At 47.4% G+C, this 15,632-nt stretch overlaps 1 protein-coding gene across 1 annotated transcript in view; it reads right to left on the bottom strand.

Annotated features, from left to right (window-relative positions):
* Positions 1 to 15,632, bottom strand: part of adgrd1 (adhesion G protein-coupled receptor D1) — a 200,578-nt gene that overhangs the window by 28,252 nt on the left and 156,694 nt on the right. Inside the window, exons 17-18 of the mRNA XM_063073236.1 lie at positions 12,668 to 12,734; positions 2,904 to 2,995 (exon numbers count right to left, since the gene is read on the bottom strand). Coding sequence (XP_062929306.1) covers positions 2,904 to 2,995; positions 12,668 to 12,734 — 159 coding nt within the window. The remainder of the gene's footprint in view (positions 1 to 2,903; positions 2,996 to 12,667; positions 12,735 to 15,632) is intronic.

Below are 15,632 nucleotides of genomic sequence, written 5' to 3'. Positions count from 1 at the left end.
GGCCTTTTACTGCTTCTCAGCTGCCTATCACCTCCCCCTGGGTCCACTCCTTCCCTTCCTCCTATGGTCTACTCTCCTCTCCTATCAGATTCCTTCACCTGCCTGTCACCTCCCCCTGGGTCCACTCCTTCCCTTTCTCCTATGGTCCACTCTCCTCTCCTATCAGATCCTTCACCTGCCTATCACCTCCCGCTGGGTCCACTCCTTCCCTTTCTCCTATGATCCACTGTCCTCTCCTATCAGATCCTTCACCTGCCTATCACCTCCCGCTGGGTCCACTCCTTCCCTTTCTCCTATGATCCACTCTCCTCTCCTATCAGATCCTTCACCTGCCTATCACCTCCCGCTGGGTCCACTCCTTCCCTTCCTCCTATGGTCCACTCTCCTCTCCTATCAGATCCTTCACCTGCCTATCACCTCCCGCTGGGTCCACTCCTTCCCTTCCTCCTATGGTCCACTCTGCTCTCCTATCAGATCCTTCACCTGCCTATCACCTCCCGCTGGGTCCACTCCTTCCCTTTCTCCTATGGTCCACTCTCCTCTCCTATCAGATTCCTTCACCTGCCTGTCACCTCCCGCTGGGTCCACTCCTTCCCTTTCTCCTATCGTCCACTCTCCTCTCCTATCAGATTCCTTCACCTGCCTGTCACCTCCCGCTGGGTCCACTCCTTCCCTTTCTCCTATTGTCCACTCTCCTCTCCTATCAGATTCCTTCACCTGCCTGTCACCTCCCCCTGGGTCCACTCCTTCCCTTTCTCCTGTGGTCCACTCTCCTCTCCTATCAGATTCCTTCTCCTGCCTGTCACCTCCCGCTGGGTCCACTCCTTCCCTTTCTCCTATGGTCCACTCTCCTCTCCTATCAGATTCCTTCCTCTCCAGCCCTTGACCTTTCCCACCCATCTGGCTTCCCCTATCACCCTCCAGCTTGACTGCCTTCCCCTCCCCCCACACTTTTTTATTCTGACATCTCCCCCCTTCCCCTCCGGTCCTGAAGAAGGGTCTCAGCCCGAAACGTTGACTATTTGATCATCTCCACAGGTGTTGCCTGGCCTGCTGAGCTCCTCCAGTATTCTGTGTGTGTTGATTTTGGTTTGCAGCAGCTGTAAATTTTCTTGTGTTTATGAGTCCTACCCTTGTTTGGGGTGGCTGGGTGGAGATACATCTGTACCAAAGGAGGTGCAAGGCACTCATTCCTTCTGCTAGTCTGCAGGTCACCCTGGGGCGAGGTGTAGCACCTGCTTAGCCCCTCCCCCCCCCGGATCAGGGTCAGGTGACCATGGGAGCAGGTGGTGACGGTCGTTTGAGCAGCTGGTGCAGATCACAAGTCCTGGTCATGTGACCACTGACACCAGGCAGACAATCTCTGAAGAGTATTGATAATGGCTGGGCTCACCCGTCTTGGAAAGACACTGCCCAGAAGAAGGCAATGGCAAATCACTTCTGTAGAAACATTTGCCAAGAACAATCATGTTACCAGGATTGCCCACGTCATACCACATGACACATAATGCTGATATGACCTTTGTTTGCTCCCAAACTGCAACACTTTGCTGTGTGGGAAACACAAATTAACCTCAGAATTAAACTGCATTTGCCATTGCTTGGCCCGCTTACCCAGATGGTGAAGGTTCCTCTGTAACCATCCTGATAACCTTCTTCACGCTCTACGTCTATCTAATGGGCTATTTTGCTCCACCCCAAGTGCTCCTTAGAGACAGAGGAACACACACAAAACAGAGGGATATTCCTTTAGAACGGAGATGAGGAGTAATCTCATTTGTCAGAGGGTGGCGAGTCTGTGGAATTCATTGCCACAGATGGCTGTGGAGGCCAAGTCATTGGGTATATTTAAAGCGAAGGTTGATTGGTTCTTGATTATTTATTTATTGAGTTACAACATGGAATAGGCCCTTCCGACCCTTCATGCCGTGCTATCCAGCAATTGCCTGATTTAACCCTATCCTAACCACAGGACAATTTACAATGACCAATTAACCTACCAAACAGTACATCTTTGGACTGTGTTAGGAAACCAGATCACCAGGAGGAAACCCATGCGGTTACAGGGAGAACATACAAACTGTTTACAGGTAGCGTCAGGAATGGAACCACTACCTGTAATATAAAACATTGTGCTACCATGCCACCCAAATCAGGGTGTCAAAGGTTACGGAGAAAAGGCAGAAACATGGGATATAAGAAATGCTCTCTAAAGCTTCTACATCCTTCTTGTAATGAGGTGATCAGAACTGAACACATGTGGTCCAGCCAGGGTTTTATAGAGCAGCAACATTACCTTGCGGGTCTTTAACTCAATACCCCAGCTAATGAAGGCCAAAAAACCATATGGCTTCTTAACCACCCTATCAACTTGTGTGGCCATTTAGAGGGATCTACGTACATGGACCCCCAGATCCCTCTGTTCCCCCACACTACTAAGAACTTTGCCATTAACCCTGTACTCTGCCTTCAAATTTAACCTTCCAAAATCTCCACTCCAAAGAGAAAAGCCCTGGCTCACTTAATCATAAGATATGCTCTCTAATCCAGGCAGCATCTTGGTAAATCTCTTCTGCACCCTCTCTAAAGTTTCCACATCCTTCCTATAATGAGGCGACCAGAACTGAACACAATACTCCAAGTGTGGGTCTAACCGGGGTTTTATAGAGCTGCACCATTACTTCACGGTTCCTGATTACAAATAGGGCTCCAAGATTGCCAGGACAGTCACTAAATGGTAGCCTATCCCGGCACGTAGAAAAGTTTGGAGAGAAATGTGAATGACTTCTTTCCTAATTCCCCATGGCCTGTGCACACATGGGGCCGTCCTCCCTGGAGACTTGTCACAACGAGGGATGGCCGCGATAGTGAGTGATCTCACCCATGATATGGCATGGACTTACTTGGACGCAGTTGCATCTCCGTGAATCTTGTAGTTGTCCTTACTGATCCTTGATATAATCCGTGTCACGGCGATGAGAATGCCGATATTCACCTAATGGCAATCAGATGGAGAGAAAGTTAATTGTTGGTTATAAATTGGTGATGCCCAACACATCACCAGCACCAGCCTACCTCCCTTCAAGGGCACAGATACAGAAAGGTGATGGAAAATGGCCAGTAACTTTGTGAAGGATCCCACCCACCCTGCTCATGGACTGTTTGTCCCACTCCCGTCAGCAAGGAGGCTATGTAGTGTCCACACCAGGACCACCAGACTCGAAAACAGTTACTTCCCTAAACAGTAAGGCTGATCAACACCTTCACTCACTAACCCACCCCTCCACACCCCCAACCGCACTACTTTATCATTTCCTGTCAGAGTCGCCTAAGGTACAGACACTCCTGTACTGAGCGTCACTTTAGGAAGACTAAGCCTACACTGCCCCCTGTTACTATTGATGGTGAGAACCTACAAGTGCCTGGGGATGCCTGTTAACGACAGACTGGAGTGGAGCACCAACACAAAGGCTGTGTACAAGCAGGGCCAGAGTCACCTCCACTTCCTGAGGAGACTGACGTCCTTTGGAGTATGCAGGCCTCTCCTTCACATGTTCTACTGTTGCCAGAGCAATCTTCTATGTGGGAGTGTGCTGGGGCCACGGCATCAACACAGGAGGTGCCAACAGGTTCAATAAACTGATTAGAAAGGCTGGCAAACTGGACACACTGGAGGCTGTGGTAGAACAAAGGACACAATGGAAAACCCTGGCAATTCTGGACAACGTTTCTCACCTTGGCTGAACAGAGGAGCACTTTTAGTAATAGACTAAGACAACTGCGCTGTTCCAAAGAGCGTCATACGAAGTCATTCTTGCCCTCGGCCAGTAGGTTCTATCATGACTCAACCTACAGCCGGGGAAGTGATGACACCCCCTACCCTTAGGACTGTTTGAGGTAACTTATTTATTGTTTTTTCTTATTGTTTATTGTTTTTCTCTGCTAATATTTGTATATCTGTGCACTTATAATGCTTCTGGTGACACTGTAATTTCCTTTGGGATCAATAAAGTATCTATCTGTCTTTATCGACATACAATCAATCTATGTATATAAGCTATCTGATGTATTTATATTTATCATGTTTTTATTATTATTGTGTTCTTTTATCTTTTGTGTTTTTTCCTTGATCTGGAGTAACAGTTATTTTGTTCACCTTTACCCTTGTATACTGGAAATGGCATTAAACAATTTTAATGTTGAAGAGAAGTTTGGATAGGATGGATGGTAGGGCTATGGAGGGCTATGGTCCTGGTGCCGGTCGATGGAACTAAGCAGTTGAAGATTTCAGCACGGACTAGATTGGCTGAAGAGCCCGTTTCTAAGCCGGACTTTTCTATGACTCTAATCTGCAAATACCCACCACTAAAATTGCCCTATCTTTTACACAGGGTCAGAAAGTTCATGGTTCAATTCCATCCAGAGAGCCGGGCAGATATACAGACGCAGGTCAACACAACACAACAAAACCTAAGGACATGCTGGGGGAAGCCCACAAGTGTCGCCACACATTCCGTCGCCAACATAGCATCTCCCACAATGCTCGGCAGAACAACACAAGCAGCAGCGAAACAAGTCACTTCCCTCTCTGCCCTGCTCACACACACAGACAGGCTGCCTGCAGACCTCCGGTCCCTGGCCCAGACTCGCAGACGTCAGCCTCCAACCTCCACGTGGGCTACACTTGGGAAAAAGTTGAAAGACTGGCCCAGGACAGAGGATTCTGGCGCGCTGCTCTCGGCGGCCTATACCCCAGTCGGGGAGTTAGGCTTAAAAAGATGACCTCTGAACCAGGAACACAAAACTCCTGGGTGACTGTGCAGGGAAAATTTATCCATTATTGCCACATGTACTAAGGTACGGTGAAGAGCCATGTTTTGCACACCATTGTACAGATTGTTTCATCACAACAGTACCTTAATGGGTGAACAGCTTTAAGTTCCTCATACCAGCTGGTCTGTACATACCAGCTGTGTGATGAAAAAAGCACAATAGTGCCTCTTTCACCTCAGGCGGTTGAAGAAGTTTGGGCCCCCAAATCCTAAGGACTTTCTACAGGGGCACAATTGAGAGCATCCTGACTGGCTGCATCACTGCCTGGTATGGGAACTGTACCTCCCTCAATCGCAGGACTCTGCAGAGAGTGGTGAGGACAGCCCAGCACATCTGTAGATGTGAACTTCCCACTATTCAGGACATTTACAGTGGCAGGTGCGTAAAAAGGGCCCGAAGGATCACTGGGGACCTGAATCACCCCAACCACAAACTGTTCCAGCTGCTACCATCCAAGAAATGGTACTGCAAAATTAAAGCCAGGACCAACAGACTCCAGGACAGCTTCTTCCACCAGACCATCAGACTGATTAATTGATGCTGACATAATTGTATTTCTTTCATATATTGACTATCCTGTTGTACATATTATTTATTACAAGTTACTACAAATTGCACATTGCACGTTCAGACAGAGACATAACGTAAAGAGTTTTACTCATGTATATGAAGGATGTAAGAAATAAAGTCAATTGAATTCAATTCAGTTGAGATAGTACAGGGAAAACAATAACAGATGCAGAACAAAATATTCCAGTTACAGAGAAAGTGCAGACAGACAGTAATATGTAAGGGCCAGAATGGGGTCAGAATCAGAATTAGGTTTAATGCCACTGATGTAGATTATGAAATTTTAAACACGAATGATTCTTCAGGTACTGGAAATCCATAACACAGGCAAAATGCTGGAGGAACCCAGCGGGTCAGGCAGCATCTGTGGAGTGGAGTGAACAGTCGACGTTTCAGGCCAAGACCCTTCTTCAGGACAGAGAGGGAAGGGGGAAGATGCCAGAATAAAAGGGGCAGGAGGACCGCGGGAGAAAGGGAAGGTGATAGGCAGGTGAGAATAGAAGAAAAGGGGAGGGCGAGGGAATTTGTTTTAACCAGAAAGAGAAATCGATATTCATGCCATCAGGTTGGAGGCTACCCAGACAGAATATAAGGTGTTGCTCCTCCACCTGAGGGTGACTCACCATGACCTAAGAGGCTATGGACCGAATTTAGTGTTTTGCAGCAGTAGTACAATGCAATACATAATAAAAAAACTATAAATTACAATAAGAAATATATATAAACATTTTAAATTAAATAAGTAGTTCAAAAGGAGAACAAAAGTAGAAAGGTAGTGTTCACAGTTCAACGTCATAGTCATAGTCATACTTTATTGACCCCGGGGGAAATTGGTTTTCATTACAGTTGCACCATAAATAATAAATAGTAATAGAACCATAAATAGTTAAATAGTAATATGTAAATTATGCCAGGAAATTATGAAATAAGTCCAGGACCAGCCTATTGGCTCAGGGTGTCTGACCCTCCAAGGGAGGAGTTGTAAAGTTTGATGGCCACAGGCAGGAATGACTTCCTATGACGCTCAGTGCTGCATCTCGGTGGAATGAGTCTCTGGCTGAATGTACTCCTGTGCCCACCCAGTACATTATGTAGTGGATGGGAGACATTGTCCAAGATGGCATGCAACTTGGACAGCACCCTCTTTTCAGACACCACCGTGAGAGAGTCCAGTTCCATCCCCACAACATCACTGGCCTTACGAATGAGTTTGTTGATTCTGTTGGTGTCTGCTACCCTCAGCCTGCTGCCCCAGCACACAACAGCAAACATGATCGCATTGGCCACCACGGATTTATAGAACATCCTCAGCATCGTCCAGCAGATGTTAAAGGACCTCAGTCTCCTCAGGAAATAGAGACGGCTCTGACCCTTCTTGTAGACAGCCTCAGTGTCCACTCAGAAATCAGATGTCAGAGGGGAAGAAGCTGTTCCTGAATCACTGAGTGTGTGTCTTCAGGCTCCTGTACCTCCTCCCTGATGGTAGCAATGAGAAGAGGACGTGTCCTGTGTGGTGGGGGTCCTTAACGATGGATGGCACTTTTCTGAGGCATCGCCTTTTGCAGATGTCCATGGTGTTGGGGATGGCCATGATGGAGCTGGCTGAGTTTTCAACTTCCTGCAGCTTTTTCTGATCCTGTGCAGGCCCCTCCCCTCCTTACCAGACGGTGATGCAGCCAGTCAGAATGCTCTCTTCACTGGAATGAAAAATATCAACCTTGCCTCCACAGGCGCTGCCTGACCCGTTGAGTTCCTCCAGCAGGTTGCATCTCGCATCCGAAATCTCCAGCCTATCCAGTCGATCTGTCTTTGCTTCAGGAAACAGTTCTCGTATCAGCTGGGGTTCCGCACACCCCAAATCAGGCAGGCGTTTCTCTTGCAAGACTCACGGCGCTGAAGGAAATCAGTGGATTAGTTTGCCCCAGCATTTTTCAGTGTTCCTCCAGGAGCCAGCACCCACACTCCCTTAAGGTCTCCAATATTTTTCTTGCACTGCAGAGAATTGCGAACACAGCTCTGCACATCCCGGGAGCCAGTACCCTCTCCGTGTCGACGCTTATTGCTTCTCAGCTGAGCAGCCAGCAAAAGCAAAGTTTCATCCTGCCCCAGACATTCTCTCCTCTCCCCCCTCCCATCCAACAGAAGATACAAAAGCCTGCAAGCACGTACCAGCAGGCTCAAGGGCAGCTTCGACCCCACGGTGATCAGTCTCTTCAATGACCACAAGAACATGAAGGACCCCCACCACCCAGGACAGGCCGTCTTCTCATTGTTACCATCAGGGAGGAGGTACAGGAGTCTGAAGACACACGCTCAACGATTCAGGAACAGTTTCTTCCCCCCTGACATCCGATTTCTTAATGGACATTGAACCCATGAACACCACCTCACCACTTTTATTAGCACTACTTATTTAATATGTATACATATACACTTCTTATGGTATTTTGTAGTTTTTTTATTATTATGTATTGCAATCAATTCCTGTCGCAGAACAACAAATCTCACGATATATGCTGGTGATATTAAACCTGATTCTGATTCTGACATCAGACATAGGAGCACAATTAGGCCATTCAGCCCATCGAGTCTGCTCCACCATTCCATCATGGCTGATTTATTATCCCTCTCATCCCCATTTTCCTGCTTTCTCCCCATAGCCTTTGACATCCTGACTAATTAGGAACCTATCAAACTCCGCTTTAGATGTACCCAATGACTTGGCCTACACAGCCGCCTGTGGCAACAAATTCCACAGATTCACCCCCCTCTGGCTAAATAAGTTCCTCCTTATCTCCATTCTTGTAGGAGAAGATGGACTCACAGCCTCACCATCTAGCTCATGGTGATCCTGCTCTTTATTGCCTGCCTGCACTGCACTTTCTCTGTAGCTGTTACACTTCATTCTGCACTCTGTTATAGATTTACTTTGTTCTACCTCAATGCACTGTGTAATGATCCGATCTATGTTAACAGTGTGCAAGATAAACGTTTCACTGTTTCTCAGTGCATGTGATGATAACAAATTCTAATACTATCGCTTCCGTGAGTAGTCACAGTCTGACTGGGTCTCACCTTCACCTCATCACTGTCTCGAGGAAGCAGAGATCCTCGCCATCTTTAACCTGAAGAGCTATCAGCCACAGGGTTCAGAGAAGAAACTCACAACCACCGCCCCCCACCTCTTCACAGTCAATCCAGGGATGGACAAGGAATCATGTGGTGCCATGGTAGCGTGGTTAGCATGATGCTTTTACAGCTCGGGGGAGGGGGGTGTCAGAGTTCAGGGTTCAATTCTGGTGTCATCTGTAAGGAGTCTGTACGTCCTCCCCACGAGCACATGGTTTCCTCCGGGTGATCCAGTCGCCTCCCCCTGTCCAAGGATGTACCGATTAGTAGGTTAATTGGTCATTCTAAATTGTCCCGTGACTAGATGAGGATTAAATCGGTGGTTTGCTGGGCGGTGCTGTTCGTTGGGCTAAAAGGGTCTTTAGCATTGTCAGTGATCCCTCCCATCCCTCCAACAATCTTTTGGATCTCCCTACCATCAGGCAGGATGTCCCGCCGCAGGACAAGAACTGTTACGTCTTCCCTGAGGACGTAAGACTACTGAACTCCCTGCCACCACCCAGGTCTCATCACATATGAAGCATCAGTAGCTTTATACTGTTTACTTTTTAACTTGTGTTGTAAATGCACCTTATTATTTGTTAATTTATTTGAGGTAATATTATCTTGTGTGTTGTATGTGTTGTTTGTGTTGTGCACCTTGGTCCAGGGGAACATTGTTTCGTTTGGTGGTATATCTGTGTACAGCTGAATGACAATAAACCGGACTTGAACTTCATCCTCAAGCTGACAGACATTAAGCTCCTGATTTAAGGATATCCTCTGCCATGTTCCAGATACCTCAGTCCCTTCCTGTCCATTCGTAACTGGATCAACTAGACCAGACGTGAATCCTGCAACGTTGCCTTCTGTGTTTATCTGCTAAACCACATCTCCATCTTCCCTCTCAGCTGGACTCACCGTGGAGAGCATTCTGACTGGTTCCATCACTGTCTGGTATGGGGCGGGGGGCACAGCACAGGATCGGAATAAGCTGCAGAGAGTTGTAATCTTAGCCAGCTCCATCATGGGCACTAGCCTCCCCAACGTCCAGGACATCTTCAAGGAGTGGTGCCTCAAAGAGCCGGCATCCATCATTAAGGACCCCCATCACCCAGGACATGCCCTCTTCTCATTGCCACCATCAGGGAGGAGGTACAGAGGTACAGGAGCCTGAAGACACACACTCAACGATTCAGGAACAGCTTCTTCCCCTCTGCCATCAGGTTTCTGAATGGACATTGAACCCATGAACACTACCTCACTACTTTTTTATTTCTATTTTTGCACTACATATTTAATTTAACCGTTTATATATATATATATCACACTTACTGTAATTTACAGTTTTTAATATTATGTGCTGCAATGTATTGCTGAAACAAAACAACAAACTTCGCAACATATACCGGTGATATTAAACATGATTCTGTTTCTAATTCTGAACTGGCTTTCTCCCACAGTTCAAAGACGTACAGGTTAGTAGGTTAATTGGTCACATTTGTGTAACTGAACAGTGTGGGCTCGTTGGCCACAAGAGCCTGCTGGTGCACCGTATCTCTAAATAAATGAATGCACAAGTAACCCTCCATCTACCTATCTCAGAGTCTCTTATATGTCCCCAGTGTATCTGCCTCTACCATCAGCCCTGGCAGTGTGTTTCACACCCCACCACCCTCTGTGTAAAAACTTACCTCTAACGTCCCCCCAAAACTTTCCTCCGATCACCTTAAAATTACGCCCCCTAGAACATAGAACATACCACACAGTACAGTACAGGCAAGTAGATTATTATTGGTCGTTTGGGTGTAGTTGGACAGTGCAGGTTCCTTGGGCTAGAAGGTCCTGTAAATGTGCTGTATCTCTAAATAAAAAAGGTCCTACATGGAATTTGTAAGACCCAGGGGGTGTATCTATCTGGAAAACACTGCCTGAGAAGGTGGTTCTGGCAGAGATGATCACATCTTAAAAGCAGCTGGACGTGAACTTGAATCGTTGCAGCAGGTCAGATTACAGACCAGGTCCTCAATGGTCGGCATGGAAACTGCACTAAAAAACCTATTTCCCAGTTGTGACAAATTGCAACAAGTATTCAGTCCAAACCTGTTCTGAAGGTCAGCCTCCTAGCGGCTTTCCTAACTGCGATCTTAACCTGCATGTTAATTTTTCACGATTCGTGAAGGAGGTCCCCCAGGTCATGCTGAATATCTATGTTTCCTATACTGATGCCAATTAAAGCAATTTAGAACAGGCCCTGTAGCTGTTTGGAAGGTGGAGTGAATGGGAACATGCTCACTTAGTTCCTCGGCACAAGGTTATTGATCGTAAGGTTTACAAAGAGAAAGCTGCCAGTTAATTAATTGCAAACAGAGGATTAAATTCTCTACATCCATGTGAACAAAGTTAAGCCCGAAGCATCTCTCAGGAGATCGTTGGGGGGGGCGGGGGGAAGGTGGGAATTGGTGCCAGAGCTCTCGAGATCAAATCTCCAGAAGTTGAGGCCTGTTGGCTTTGCCAATCTCGGCGAGTCCACTGGGGTAGTTGAGCCCAATGACTGCCCATCTGAGTTCAAATCCACGGGAGGCCGGAGGCCAAAGCAGACAGCCTGTCCTGGGGTTAATGGACAGTGAGTGCGAAGGCGGAATGGAGACTAATTCATGGACTCATAAAAAAGTACAGCACAGAAACAGGCCCTTGAGCCCATTTAGTCCATGCTGGACCATTTAAACTGCATACTCCCATCGACCTGTTCCAGGACCGTAGCCCTCCATACTCCTACTATCCCTGTACCTATCCAAACTTTCACCCTTAACCTATGACCTCTAGTTCTAGTCTCAGCCTGCGTGCATTTACTTTATCTATACCTCTCACCCTATGGGTGGCAGGGTAGAGATACGTCTCAACCAAAGGAGGTGTAAGGTGCTCCTTCCCTCCACGACCCTGTAGTTACCCTTGGGCGAGGTGTAGCACCTGCTTAGCCCCTCCCCCCCCCCGGATCAGGGTCAGGTGACCATGGGAGCAGGTGGTGACGGTCGTTTGAGCAGCTGGTGCAGATCACAAGTCCTGGTCATGTGACCACTGACACCAGGCAGACAATCTCTGAAGAGTATTGATAATGGCTGGGCTCACCCGTCTTGTAAAGACACTGCCCAGAAGAAGGCAATGGCAAATCAGTTCTGAGGAAGAATTTGCCAAGAACAATCATGGTCATGGAAAGACTATGATCGCCCATGTCACATGACATAATGATGATACCCCTTCATAATTTTGCATACCTCTGTCAAATCTCCCCTCACTCGGGCAGCCTGTCTCAGATCATAGCAGTGCACTCTGCTTCTTCACAAAGGCTCTCGTTATCCCCTCCAGTTTCAATGCTATTTATTCTAATTGCTGGACTGTCTGAGACTGGCACTTTTCCATAAAGAAATCAGGAACTAATTAACTACCAAATGCAGATTGTTTACAGAGCAGGGCTTTGTGGCAAATCCAACATGAAATGTTGATCGACTTGCTGCACTCGAAAGCCAGTTCTGCTGAAATAAGACCCAATTAAGGACTGCGGTTTATCCAGGATTTTTCAATAAACATTTTTTTTTGCTCTCACAGCTGCTGCAACATTCATAGAGTCAAGGAGTTATAGAAAAGTACCTTCAGCCCATCTATTCCATGCCAAACCATTTAAGCTGCCTACTCCTATCAACCTGCACCAGGACTGTAGCCCTCCACACCCCTACCATCCATGTACCTATCCAAACTTCTCTTAAATGTTGAAATCAAAGTCACATGCACCACTTGTGCTGGCAGCTCATTCCACACTCTCACCACCCTCTGAGCGAAGAAGTTTTCCCTCAAGATCTCCTTAATCTTTTTACCTTCCACCCTTAACCCTTGACTTCTGGTTGTAGTCCCAACCAACCTCAGTGGATAAAGCTTGCTTGCATTTACACTATCTATACCCCTCTTAGTTTTAAATACTTCTATCAAATCTCCTCTCAATCTTCTATGTTCCAAGGAATAAAGTCCTAACCTATTCAGTCCTTTCTTAAAACTCAGGTCCTCCAGACCCAGCAACATCCTTGTAAATTCACCTGCAGAGCTGGGGAATGCCAGCTTTGCTGTACTATGATCCCAGTCTGATTCAGGAGTCATGACTTACCAGAACAACGAAGAGAGCAGGTGCGACAAATGCCCAGATAGCTCCTCTCTCGACCGACAACCAGCAGCTGTGGGAGAAACAGAGACAAGTTGACCGCGCTCGCTGGGCGGATGAACGATGACACCAGCAGCCTCACGTTCCGTGTCTACAACCCTCTGCAGGGAGACGGTGCAGAGCGCAGGTTCACCAGGATGATGCCTGGATTAGAGAGCATGTCCGATGAGGAGAGGCTGAGTGAGCTCTTTGGAGGGAAGGAAGATGAGAGGCATAGATCTAGTGGACAGCCAGAGGCTTTTTCCCAGGACGGCAATGGTTAATACAAAGTGGTGTAATTTTAAGGTGATTGGGGGAAAGTGTGGGAGGGGGTTAACGTCAAGGATCGTTTTTTTTTACACAAAGAGTGGCAGGTGTGTAGAAAACTGGTGGGTGGGTAGAGCTGCAGACATTGGTGGTGGAGACCCCTTTGATAGACACATGGGTGATAGAAAAATGAGGGGGAAGGGTAGATAGATCTTAGCATAGGTTAAAGAGTCAGCACAACATTGTCGGCTGAAGAGTCTGCACTGTGTTGTAATGTTCTGTGTACCATGTCCTAACTTGGGGGCAGCATTAGTTAAAAGACTCTAATGTTTCCTGCCTCTACCACCCCCAGCCCAGGCAGCAAAGTCCAGGTACCCAACACTCCCTGTGTAAAGAAAAACTACCGCTCACATCTCCTTTGAAATTACCCCCTCTCGCCTTAAAAGAATGCTCTCTGGTAGTAGACATTTCAAACCCGGGAAACAGATTCTCTCTGTCCACTCTGTCTCTGCCTCTCATAATCTTATAAACCTCGATCAGATCTCCTCCTAGACTCTGTTGCTCCAGAGAAAACCCAAGTTTATCCAGCCTCTTCGTGATGGCACATGCGTCCTGGTAAACCTCTTCTGCACCCTCTCCAAAGCCTCAACATCCTTCCTACCGTGGGGTGACAAAGATCTGTCAGGTGCAGCCTAACTAGAGTCCTATAAAGCTGCAATGAAAATTCCTGATGTTTGAACTCAAGCAGAGGTACATTGCTTACACAGAGAGTGGTGGGTATCTGGAATGCCCAGCCAGGGCTGGTGGTAGAAACAGACAAATTACAGGCATTTAAAGTACTCTTTGATAGGCACACGGATGATTTCAAAAGTTAGGGCCACGGGGGAGGGAAGAGGTGGACTGACCTTAGAGTAGATTAAAGGGTGGGCACAACATTGTGGGCCGAAGGGCCTGTACTGGTTGCAAACACGAGGAAATCTGCAGACGCTGGAAATCGGAGTGACACACACCGAATGCTGGAGGAGCTCAGCAGGCCAGGCAGCATCGGGGGAAAGAGTACAGTTGACGGTTTGGGCTGAAACCCTTCAGCAGGACCGGAGAAAAAGAAAGCTGAGGAGTAGTCTGATCTGTTCTGTGCTCTAACTCGAAGGGCAGCATTTGGGCTGCTGTCTCTGGATGACAGTGTGGTAGCCGCGACGCCATTTCGAGCAGTTCTCTGCTCCTCACCCAGGGCCATGGCCCTAGTGTTTAAAAGAGAGTGCACAACCTCTGCCCCTGCCCGTAGACCCTGCTGTGTAGTCCAGGCTGTCATCTGTGGTGAGGGAATGCTGCGCTGTGGGTGAGACACTAAACAAGGGACAAAGGAGGGAGAGGGCAGGGTGAGGGCTGCAGGACAAGAGCCCATGGTATTACAAGAAAAGTACTGGCATGGATAGAGGATTAGCTGATTGGCAGGAGAGGCAAAGAGTGGGAATGAAAGGGGCCTTTTCGGGTTGGCTGCCGGTGACTGGCGGCGTTCCACAGGGATCTGTGTTGGGACCGATTATTTTTAAATTATATGTCAATGATTTGGATGATGGACTTGATGGCTTTGTGGCCAGGTTTCTAGGTGACACAAAGATAGGTGGAGTGGCAGGCTATTCAGCCCCTCTTCTGCTACTGTACCACAACAGCCTCCACAAACACTCACCCCTTTCTCTTTCCACATCACCACCCACATCGATCCCTCTCTTTCACTCCCCTCTACAACCACTCCCCGTGACACAGGGTGCGAGTGGACTGAAACACCAGGGCTGGAGGCCCAAATTTGACTTCTGTTCCTCTGTCACATGACAAGACTGGAGGGAGACAAATGGAGCCGAGATCTGGGCCAGCAGGAAGCCTGAGGGGCAGACTAGCCTCCTCCTAGCCCTGGGAGAGAGACCACGTACATCTGGAGCACCACCAGGTTTAAGAACAGTTACCATCAGGCTCCTGAACCGGAGGGGATAACTCCACCAACTTCACTCGCCCCATCATTGAAATGTTCCCACAACCTATAAACTCACTTGCAAGTTCTCTTCATCTCATGTTCTCGATATTCATTGCTTTTTTCTGTATTTGCACGGTTTGTGATTTTTGTGCATTGGTTCTTTATCCACCTTTGTTGTTGTCTTTAGTTTTTATTATTTCATAGGCTCTACCGACCTTTTGAGCCGTGCCACCCAGAAACCCCCGATTTAACCCCAGCCTAATCACAGGACAATTTACAATGGCCAATTAATCTACTTACCGGTACATCTTTGGTCTGTGGGAGGAAACCGGAGCACCCAGAGGAAACGTATGTGGTCACGGGGAGGAAGTACAAACATCTTTACAGGCAGCAGTGGGAATGAATGGTCTTTCATTGATTCTATTGTGTCTCTTAGTATTTACTGTGAATGCCCACAAGAAAATGAATCTCAAGGTTGTACATGGTGACATATATGTAGTTTGATAATAAATTTACTTTGAATTTCAGGAGCAGACATCAATGAGACTCCCACGCTCTGGAGTAGGGAAATCTATGAACCGCAGAGTTTACCATCACTCATTGGAACCTGTCATCTGGATTCAGGTTTAATCAGTGTGGTATCACTGAGATATTTTATTTCAGCCCAGTTCTTTTTCTGTTCTGCAATCTGAA

The sequence above is a fragment of the Mobula hypostoma genome, chromosome 21 (assembly GCF_963921235.1).
Source record: "Mobula hypostoma chromosome 21, sMobHyp1.1, whole genome shotgun sequence".
NCBI classification, from domain to species: domain Eukaryota; kingdom Metazoa; phylum Chordata; class Chondrichthyes; order Myliobatiformes; family Myliobatidae; genus Mobula; species Mobula hypostoma.
This window is presented reverse-complemented; position numbering and strand designations above follow the sequence as displayed.